Below are 10366 nucleotides of genomic sequence, written 5' to 3'. Positions count from 1 at the left end.
TAAAGCCCCTAACTTATCTGGCAATTTATGTGGGCATAATAATGACTAATACATGCGGTCTAATACTATCTCCGTTCTCCGGGATACACTGCTGCTTCTGTTCCGTCAGGTGTTCGGGCAATAAGGCAGTCAGGCATCAAGACCAAAAACCCCGCGGAGGTGCGTACTGCGGATACCAAAATTACACGGTGACATGCGGGAAGAAAAAAAAAAGGTCGGGATTCTTGGTGAGTCACGCAATTAAAAGCAAAGTCAATTCCAAAGAGGCTCTTATTCTCCTTCTCCTAATTATCCCCAGGGATAATTGACAATTGGTATGTTTCAACGCCTTTCGATCGGAAAGTGCCGATTGCGCCAGCCCCCAGGCACACCGAGACAAGACTGACCCGAGCCAGACCTTTGCCCCGCCATCCGAAGCCGGACGTACTTCTCTTTCTTCTCCAAACCTCCGCCACTAGGACCGATTGATTGATCCTCCATTCGATATCGAATCCGACCATTACGATTGCGAATCATACCGACCGTGCGAATTCACCATGGTTTCCATCGTTCTAGGCAGTCAATGGGGAGATGAAGGTGGGCTTTCTTGCCTGGATGTGAACTCGGCAATGGAGGAGAGCGCAGCGCTGATACGGGATGTACAGGGAAGGGAAAGATCACAGATATGCTGTCGCAGCAGGCGACACTTTGCTGCCGTGCAGCTGGTGGCCACAGTACGTGTTTCTAGAGATGATACTTGCTTCTTGAATTGTTGCGAGTCTTCTTCTGCTTTCCAGATTGACTGACTGTTGCCTGCCTTGTGCTCGCGAATTAGATGCCGGCCACACCATTGTTCACGAAAATGTCACTTACGACTTCCACATCCTGCCCTCCGGCCTGGTCTCGCCCTCATGTATCAACCTGATCGGCGCTGGTACCGTCTTCCACGTCCCCAGCTTCTTCAAGGAGCTGAAGGCTATCTCGGAGAAGGGCTTGTCATCTGCCAGCAAGCGCATCTTCGTCTCCGACCGCGCGCACGTCTGCTTCGACCTGCACTCCGTTGTTGATGGCCTGGAGGAGGCCGGTCTGGGTGGCCGCAAGGTCGGCACCACCGGTAAGGGAATTGGCCCCTGCTACAGTGACAAGGCTGCCCGCCGCGGTGTCCGCGTCGGCGAGATCCTCGACGAGGAGACCTTTGAGCGCAAGCTGCGCACCTTGGACATTGCGTATCGCGCGCGTTTCGGCGACATTAACTATGATGTCGAGGAGGAAATTGCCCGCTTCAAGGTAGGTTTTGTGGTGTGGACGAGGAAATTTATTGACGTGCGGAAGAGCTATAGAACTGACCCGCCCGCCCGCTAGGAATACCGCACCATGCTCAAGCCCTACATTGTCGACCAGCTTGAGTTCCTGCAGGAGCACAAGAACTCCCCCAACACCCTTGTCGAGGGCGCCAACGCCCTGATGCTCGACCTCGACCACGGCACATACCCCTTCGTCACCTCTTCATCAACAGGTCTCGGCGGTGCCGTCCAGGCCCTGGCCTTGAACCCCGCCAGCATCAAGTCCGTCATCGGTGTCGTCAAGGCTTACACCACCCGTGTCGGCTCCGGTCCTTTTCCTAGCGAACAGCTCAACGAGGACGGCGACAAGCTCCAGAGCGTCGGCCGCGAGTTTGGTGTTACCACTGGCCGTCGCCGCCGCTGCGGTTGGCTCGACCTGGTCCTGTGCCGCTACTCGCACGCCATCAACCACTACACCGCTCTTAACCTGACCAAGCTCGACGTCCTGGACGACTTCGACGAGATTAAGGTCGGTGTCGCTTACATCCTGCCCTGCGGCAAGCGCACCACCGGCACTTTCCCCGCCGACCCCAACATCATCGAGAAGATCAAGGTTGAGTACGTCACGCTTCCCGGCTGGAAGACCAACACCATGGGCGTCACCCGCTACGAGGACTTGCCCCCCAACGCCCGTGCTTACATTGAGTTCATCGAGCGTGAGATCGGCGGTGTCCCCATCAAGTGGATCGGTACTGGCCCTGCTCGGGAACACATGATTGCCCGCGAGTAAAAAGAGTGTGTTGATGTGTTGATAATTCGGGTTAGTTGATCGTAAGTTTCTATCTAACCCGTTGGTAAATGTTTAGAGATACTTCCCACTTGTTCGGTTGTGCTTTTTCCCTTTCGTATTGCAGTATATTGGGATATTTGATTGAATCATACACGGTTTCGACCTTTATTTGTTTTGATACCATCCATATCCCCTCATGAGTGATTTGTTACTTATTTTCCTCCCAAAAGATTGGTCGTGTGTTTCAAAGATGACTTGCACTGAGACTTGGACTTACATGACCCGAGGCTATGTGGATACTTTTAGATGTTTGGATGTTAGGGGAAATGGCTAACTGGAGATACTGTGCACATAATGCACATATACGAATATCATAATGATTCAAGCTTTGAAGTTGGAAAATGAAACATACGAATCTAGGTAAATTCATGAAAAATGATAGATGAAAACAATAGATTACCAACTTATCAAACAAAAAATCAACACAAAAGTAAATCCACGTAAAGATAGACAATCAACTCATCAAACCGACCATAAACTCAAACTAGCAATAAATTCCACGAAGAAAAATCCAAACAACCCAAGACTAAATAATCTTCTCCGTAACTTGGCAAACCACACGAAAGAGATGTGACCTGCCCACGAGTGACTTCTCCATCGGCATGACAGCTTCAAGCACGGAACACGAGTCGGTGGATACATCCTTGAAAAAAGAGTCTTATACAAGGCAAGCTTCAAGGGGGTGAAACCTACCTCCTCACGCCAAGCCCATGGTATGTATTAGAAGACCTTAATCTTGAGTCGTATCCATCTCATCGCTGTCATCCATGGCCGTGGGTAGTAGTGTTGGCGCTGGAAAATCGTCCCATCGGGGGGCTCGCGCCTGTGTCACATCAACATCAGGCAATCCTTCATACAAGTCATCAAGAGAATCAGCCATATACAAATTACCTGTGTTATCTGGGGCGTTAGCAAAATACATCAAATGCCGGATCCAAATTCCGGAGAGTCTTTCATCATCAAACGACGGGGAGCCGGGCCTAACATAGACTCTGATATCGGTCCACGGGGTTATGTAGTTGCTGCCACCGACTGCTTCGTCGACAATCCGGGCTTGGAGGTGATATGCCGGCATGCAGGTGTTTCCACCGGCCGTTCCGACTATCACGTGTCCAATGACTTGAAGGTTGATGTTGGCTGCTCGTTCCAGTTCTTCGATGTCGCTGGCGAAAATGTTCATGGAACAAGCGCCAGTGTCGTCCACGAAGTCCCAACCGCGGGTCGCGAATGGGTTGCGGACACCTGGGATTTTCAGGCGAATTTTCACCTGGAGTAAATGAACTTGGGTCAATACCTCTCCCTTGAGATGTCCATGAATGGTTAAAGGGGATTTTCAAGCTGGACCTACCATATGCATGGCAGCCTCATTTTGAGGCCCGTACCTCCAGCAACTGTAAAGGGATGCACGTTCAGAATTACACTAAAATACGGGCAGACCATTAGCTAAGTTCATGACTACGGACAGGTCTTGGATAGACTCACCCACCTCTTCGACCCAGAATGACTTGTGGCCCTGGTGCGCTTTGTTGACGTCACTGAAAGTCTTCCAATCGAACTTCCCAGGGCCCCAAACCATCCTGCCATTTGACCAGAATGTGCAAGTGCCCCGTTTCCATTTGAGCTCCCCACTGGTGTAAGCGGCAATAATGGCTTGAACATTGGACATCTGCTCTTGCACATCATTCTTGGCCAAGTCCTCTTCAATAAATCGAAGATCCTTCAGACGTTTGGCGACTTTCCAGGGTAGCCCCGGAGCAGCGGCGAGGATTTCACTACAAATGATGATCAGTACTAAAATCTTGGAGATAGATTGGCCAGAATCTGAACATACTCTTTCTCTGCTTTCCGTTTCATGTATCTTTCCAGGCGCTCCTCGAACAATTTCGGAAGAATATTCTCCTTGATTCTCAGATGGCATCGCGCAATGTTGCCGTCCATATCACTAGCATGGTATTTAGTGACTGAGAAGAGATAGAAGTGAAACACTTTTGAGGGTAACTTACTGCTCATCGAGATCATACTCATTAGGATCCCACTTGTCAGGCAACTTGTCTGGATCGTCAATCCGAGATCCATCATGTGCCCAGTTTACCTCTCTTTCCTCGGCGAGCTTGCGACGGCCGCCAACCATTTTCACTTCCACTTTCTTTTCCCGGCCAGCTTTGGTCTTGGCTCCAGCTTCTTCTTTCATTGCTGGACGAGCCTTGGCCTTGGCTGGAACTTTTCCACGAGCCACACGAGTGGGCTTTCTGCTTTTTGTAACTCCTTGGAGCTTCGCGGCGGGGCTTTTGGCCTTTTTAGCTCTTTTGGTTCTGGTGGCGGCTCTCGTCCGAGCACCAGCGGCGTACTGGATAGAGGGCTGTGTGGAGGGCCCTGGGGAAGGCTCTGGCGAGGCCTCTGTTAAAGCTTCAGGTAAAGCTTCAGGAGACGCCTCAGGAGAATCCACAGGAGACTCTCCAGGAGAAGCCTCCCATTCAACTTCAGGAGAAGCCACAGGAGAAGCTGCCGGAGAAGGCTCTCGAGAGGTCTCTGGCGAAGTTTCTGGAGAGCCGTCTGAATAAGTCACTGGCGTAGGCTTTCGAGCCCGAAAGTTGTAGCGCCTTGGCTGCTCAGGATCCATGATGAAGAAATAGCAGAATATATACTAGAAGAATGGGCTGTGAAAGTGTTTGTTCACGCAGCAAACCGATTGTGCATTGAAAAAGATGTAAGTCTCGGGGGAATTCTGTGCAGGTTATATAGATCAAAGCGAGGCAAAGGATACAGGCACAAAATGAGAATGTTACTATTGAGGATGTACATCTAAGAGGGGGGAAAGTATGATCCCGGAGTTGGAATGAGAGTATTTTCTTTGATACTCGACGGATAGTTCTAAAGATAGCTTTGGAGGTGGGATAGAGGCTGTGCGCATTGAAAGAAAACTGGAGGATTGTGGATTCCGGCCTGGGATTTAGGTTGGAAAATGTATGGAGTACATGTTCTTTGTCTGTTGCAAGTACAACTCACACCAAAGAGAAATAATCATCTTACTGTTATAGGAGGACTCGATTTCAGGTTGGAAAATGCATGGAGTGTATCTTCTTTGTCTGCTGACAACCACACAACTCCCACTAACGAGAAATAATCACATTACTATACAGCTTATAGGAGGACTCCAATTTACTCGAGTCTGAAACAGTGCATGAAATAGTTCTCAATTAAATTCAAATATTTTCCCACGGAGACCAGTATATAACACATGAGGAGAGAAGTTCGAGAATGTCAAGGAGAAAAGGGGAGTATAGTACAAAGATGTCAAGAATTGAAGGACAAAGAACGCCGCCCAATGCAAGGATGGTATAACTCTATCGATTTTCTTCTTTTGTCGTAAATCAGACAAAGACAGACTCAGATGGCCAGCAACTTCCTTTTACTCGGCCCCGCCAGTCCCAAATTGGGACAATCAATAGCGGGGGCGAGCACCAAACACGGCATCGCCGTAGCGGTTTGGCGAGTCACGACGAGACTCGCGAGACTCGCCGAAATGGCCAGATCGACCGTGGCTGGATCGGCCACGGTTAGATGATCGACGGCCTCCAAAGGGAGAGTCGTCGAAGCTGCGGCCACGGCGTCCAGAGTCAAAGGGATCAATGGCGCGGCGGCCAAAGGAGCCACCCTCCTCAAGCTTCAACTCCTTGATGCGATCAAGGCCAAGGTTGCGGGCAATGCTAGCTTTGACAGCTGGGGGCTCGGCCAGACCGTAGCCGTGAATGGCCAGGTTGTTGAGGGCCAGAATGGCATTGCGTTTCTTGGTGAAGCTCTGAGACATTGTTCCCAGCTGGGAGCGGTAGGTGCTCTCCTTCATGATGGGAGAAACCTCGTTCATCGCCTCCTTGATTTGCTCGATGGTCTCAGCCGCCGCCGGTGAGGCTGTCTCCAGATCCCGAGCCATGTTCAGCGAGGCAGTGGAGAGGGTGTTGTCCTCAGTGAGGGGCAGGTCACCCAGCTTATCTTGGTAGAACTCGTATTCACCGTCGTGCAGGAGCAGGTAACCCTCGCCCTCCTTGCCAGCACGACCAGTACGGCCAATACGGTGAATGTAAGTCTCGCGATCACGAGGAGGTCCCACCTGGATGACGTGAGTGACCTCGGGGAAGTCCATACCACGGGCAGTGACATCCGACGAGAAGAGGATGGCCTCCTCAGCACGACGGAAGTTGTTGGCACTGTTGGTACGCGCAGCCTGCGTCAGACGCGAGTGGATCTGGTGCACACGCATGCGGCCAAGGGGAGACCGGCTCCGTCCATCGCCAGGGATGCCGCGGAGGGCCATGAAAGCCTCAGCAGCAAGGTTAACCTCGTTAGTCGAGTTGAAGTAGACAATGGCCTTGAAGGGGCGCAAGTTCTGGTCCTCTGCTTGACGAGCCTGGTAGGTCTTGGCCAGCTCGAGGACGGTTGGCAGAGCGTTCTCATATCCTTGCAGGAAGACGGTCTTCTGGGGCACTCGGACGTGGGTAGGGACCTCGTCATCACGCACAGTCCTGATGAACTTGAAGTCCGGCTTCATAGTGCGCTTGACCATGGTCATTACTTCCTTGGGAACGGTGGCGGAAAGCATGAGGGTCTGACGATCAACCTTGAACGGGTCAGGAAGGAGATTCTTGATTTCATTGATCTCTTGCGAAAAGCCCTGATCTAGGAGACGATCGGCTTCATCCAGGATCAGAGTGTTCAGCTTGGGAGCCGAGACACCGCTGGAGGGGTCTGAGAGGATATCCTTGATGCGGCCAGGAGTGCCGACCAGCAGATGGCAACCATCACGCTGGATGCGCATCAAACCGGATCTCTTGTGCGTGCCACCGACGGCAGTCTGGACAACGAGACCAGTGCCTTGCGCAACCTTGATGGCCTCGGCGGCGATCTGTTCAGCAAGCTCACGGGTGGGAGAAATGATCAGAGCCCGAATGTCAGACGAGCCAGCGCCAGTGGAGCGGTGGCGGCCCTGAGGTTGGGCTCGCTTGAGAGTAGGGTCGCTAAGGATGTTTTGCATGGTAGGGATGAGGAAGGCGAGGGTTTTGCCTGTTCCGGTCTTAGCCTGGGCAAGACTGAAGGTAAGGTATTAGTGAATAGTCTCTAATGAGCAGTTTTAGGAATGATAAAAGTTGGAACGATACTCACACATCAACACCACCAAGCATCTGGTTGATAGTCTGGCTCTGCACCTCGGTCATGGTCGTCAAGGCCATGCGGCCAGGATGAGTGATGTTGCGAATAATCGAGGCATCAATCAATCCCTTGGTCTTGAGATCCGCAAACTCAGTGATGAATTCAGGCTCTTGTGACACATTCTCCAAAGTCTCTGTCACCTGGGCAGAAGCGGCGTTCAGCGCAGGGAATGAGGTGTGAAGGAATTTGGCCAGGACAGGAGCCTGGCTGGTCGGGGCCTGCCACTTGAGCAATTGGGGAGCCCATCGAGCAGACAGGGAGCGCGGGGCGGAAGCCCGCAGGGCCTGGGAGACACCAAATCGGCGAACAGCACCAAGCATGATGAAATAAATGAGTGAGTGAGACGTGATGAAAGAGTCTGGCGTGGCAATCGGCGCGCGACGGGAAAAGGCAAAACGAAAATTTAGGTCACATGACTGTTATCGATAAGATTCGCCCCTGATATTAAGTGCCTGAGGCATCCCGAAATATACTTGACTTTTGAATACGAAGCCACCTGACTTTGTACTTGAGCTCTGGAAAAATATAGTTTGATCTTGGATTGACCAAGACATGCAATGTTGACCAGGAGGCCAACCCCCCCAGTTCCTCCCAATGACACGTCCTATCTTCGACTCTAAACCTATTACTCCGTACAGATGAACACGACCCAATCAGACTGTTGGATGGACTGAGTCAGCGGAACTTCGGGCAGTGGAGACTACGAAGTTCGCGCGAATAAAAAATCAAAATCAACAACGTTGGTACGATTAAGGTTGAAGCACAGGGGATTGCTAATCACTGCTACGATGCACTATGGAGCTGACAAATTAGTACAGGGACAGTTTGCAGTCCATGATTAATCTGCAAACATGGCAATTTTGCTTTGCCAAAATTGGCCTGGCGATCCCTGCAAATATGGAGACCAGACATGAAAATATGCAAGAGTCTAGTCCAGCTTCGTTCCTATAAGATCGGCAGACCCCCCACGCCAAACATGCATTCCAGTCAAGTCACAATTCCCTGCTACTTAAAGCACCTTTTGGTTCAAACACCATGGCATCTGTCAACGTTGTGATTGTGGGGGCTGGAATTGCCGGCCTCGTTATTGCCCACTCTTTGCTTCAAGGGGTTCCCAACGCTAAGATCGTCCTGGTCAACCCTTCCCAGACGTTCTACTGGAACATTGCCTCCCCACGCATTGTCGCCAAACCAAAGGCCTTCAAGCCAGAGCAATACTTGCTTCCAATCAAGGATGCCTTCGCCCAATACTCGAGCGAGAAATTTGAGTTGGTTCTTGGAACTGCAACCGCCATTAATGTCGCTGGAAAAACTGTGACTGTCACCCTCAATGGCAGCGGTGGCTTGAAAGACTTGTCTTATGACCATCTCGTGATCGCATCTGGAAGTACCAACTCGTCCACCACTGGTGCAGTCACTGGAACTTCAATCCCATTCAAGCCATCCAATCGGGACGATATTAAACAAATTGTCGAGGCCGCCCAACAGCAGATCGCCAATGCCAAGGAGATCGTGATCGGTGGTGCTGGACCAGTCGGTGTTGAGTTGGCGGGTGAGCTTGCTGAAGGTCTCGGCAGCAAGGCAACTATCACCTTGATTTCTTCTGCAGACCGCGTGCTTCCCATGATCAAGGCCTCTGCTAGTGCCGTGGGCGAGAAGAAACTAAAGGAGAAGAATGTCAAAATCATCACATCCGCCAAGGTGACCGGTGCCGAGGCCTCAACCGATGGAACCAAATCCTGGACTGTCACTCTGGACAATGGAAAGAAGCTGTCCGCCGACGTGTACATTCCCACGACGGGCGCCATCCCGAACAGCAGCTTCATTCCTGCCGAATTTCTCGACAGCAACGGCTGGGTCAAGGTCGACAAGGAGCTGCGTGTGCAGTCCTCCGGCGGTTCGGCTCTGCCCATCTATGCCGTCGGCGACATCAACACCAACAACATGCGTCTTAGCTTCAAGGCCACCGAACAGGCCAAGATCGCCGTCACCAACATCAAGGCCGACATCGCGGGCTCGGGCGAGCGCAAGTCCTATGATCAGGGTGAGAGTATCATGATGATGGTGCCCGTTGGAGAGACTGGTGGTACTGGTCAGCTATTTGGAGTGACTCCTTTTAGCTTCATGGTCAAGTTCGTCAAAGGCAAGGACTACTTTGTGTCCAAGGCGCCGCAATACCTGGCGGGCAAGGCTTAAACAACCTCGGAGGTGGAAAGAGAGGGATATGTACGAAAGCCGGATGGTGTGAGAATGACCTGTGATTAGCAATAATAGATATTTTTAATGTTTTATACCATTGCGAGCCTAATTTTGAAGCCAAGACCTGACTAATGACTAATATGGATGTGTTAACGTAGTTCCCGGCTTACCTGATAACCCGGTTAACCCGATAACCCCAAAACACCATACTAAATGGGATTTTTCATAATTTCATATTTCAACCCCAAAGGCCAAGAATGTCATCTTAGGGATACCGTAGTGTTTGATATACCATGCTAAGTATATTTATTAGGTCGAGAAATTTTTCCAAGTGGTATAATATTAATATATATATCTACATCACTGGACCGGAGTGTAATTTTGGTAATATAGGTAATTAACCCTTTTCAAAATATTTGAGTCATGCTACACCGTTTTTAGTGCTCAGAATTTATATGACACTATAAATCAAAGAAAGAAATGCTTCTAGTTGTTGATATGCTATGACCTAAAAAATTGCATTTAGTATGGTGTTTTGGGGTTATCGGGTTAACCGGGTTATCAGGTAAGCCGGGAACTACGTTAACTAGTTAACTAGTTAGGCTCCATTCGTTGGCACGGTTGTGGATCTGCATCCCAATAATAATCATCCCGGGCGGGATGAAGTCATCAAAAATTTGCCAGATCGCAGGCATCACGATTCAAGGCGCTATGTATTAATTGAGGCATAAAGCGACATACAGTGTGAAATATGGAGTGATGCCTATGCAAGCTAACTCAGAATATATCAACTGACTCAACAATTAATCCGCGGCTAGGGAGCCAATGACGGTCGCTGACTCGCCTCAAG

General features: G+C 50.5%; 4 protein-coding genes across 4 annotated transcripts; 2 read left to right on the top strand and 2 right to left on the bottom strand.

The window, feature by feature from the left end:
* The first annotated feature begins 218 nt into the window (after positions 1 to 218).
* On the top strand, positions 219 to 2451 carry adB (adenylosuccinate synthase ADE12). Its single transcript, XM_057156210.1, has 5 exons — positions 219 to 314; positions 396 to 576; positions 645 to 713; positions 815 to 1266; positions 1342 to 2451. Exons 2-5 carry the CDS (start codon positions 537 to 539, stop codon positions 2050 to 2052), a joined length of 1272 nt encoding a protein of 423 aa, XP_057004865.1. The 5' UTR covers positions 219 to 314; positions 396 to 536; the 3' UTR covers positions 2053 to 2451.
* Positions 2452 to 2842: 391 nt separating this feature from the next.
* N7473_010270 (uncharacterized protein) lies at positions 2843 to 4732 on the bottom strand (the record flags this gene model as incomplete). Its single annotated transcript, XM_057156209.1, has 5 exons — positions 2843 to 3379; positions 3461 to 3532; positions 3599 to 3884; positions 3944 to 4054; positions 4116 to 4732. 5 exons carry the CDS (start codon positions 4730 to 4732, stop codon positions 2843 to 2845), a joined length of 1623 nt encoding a protein of 540 aa, XP_057004864.1.
* Positions 4733 to 5554: 822 nt separating this feature from the next.
* Positions 5555 to 7637, bottom strand: helA (putative DEAD box RNA helicase HelA; the record flags this gene model as incomplete). Its single annotated transcript, XM_057156208.1, has 2 exons — positions 5555 to 7196; positions 7270 to 7637. 2 exons carry the CDS (start codon positions 7635 to 7637, stop codon positions 5555 to 5557), a joined length of 2010 nt encoding a protein of 669 aa, XP_057004863.1.
* A 715-nt stretch (positions 7638 to 8352) lies between these two features.
* N7473_010268 (NAD(P)/FAD-dependent oxidoreductase) lies at positions 8353 to 9513 on the top strand (the record flags this gene model as incomplete). The annotated part of the gene is made up of 1 exon (XM_057156207.1): positions 8353 to 9513. One exon carries the CDS (start codon positions 8353 to 8355, stop codon positions 9511 to 9513), a length of 1161 nt encoding a protein of 386 aa, XP_057004862.1.
* Positions 9514 to 10366: the final 853 nt, after the last annotated feature.

Source organism: Penicillium subrubescens (genome assembly GCF_028828155.1).
Source record: "Penicillium subrubescens strain IBT 31985 chromosome Unknown utg000007l_segment0_segment0, whole genome shotgun sequence".
In the NCBI taxonomy this organism is placed as follows: domain Eukaryota; kingdom Fungi; phylum Ascomycota; class Eurotiomycetes; order Eurotiales; family Aspergillaceae; genus Penicillium; species Penicillium subrubescens.
The sequence above is the reverse complement of the archived record's forward strand: the minus strand, read 5'-3'. Positions and strand labels throughout refer to the sequence as shown.

Excerpts from the sequence above, each read along its gene's own strand:
- adB (XM_057156210.1), top strand. The coding sequence starts at position 537 with ATGGTTTCCATCGTTCTAGGCAGTCAATGGGGAGATGAAG. Across the intron at positions 714-814 it reads CCGTGCAGCTGGTGGCCACA|ATGCCGGCCACACCATTGTT; the intron begins GTACGTGTTTCT and ends CTCGCGAATTAG. Across the intron at positions 1,267-1,341 it reads AGGAAATTGCCCGCTTCAAG|GAATACCGCACCATGCTCAA; the intron begins GTAGGTTTTGTG and ends CCCGCCCGCTAG.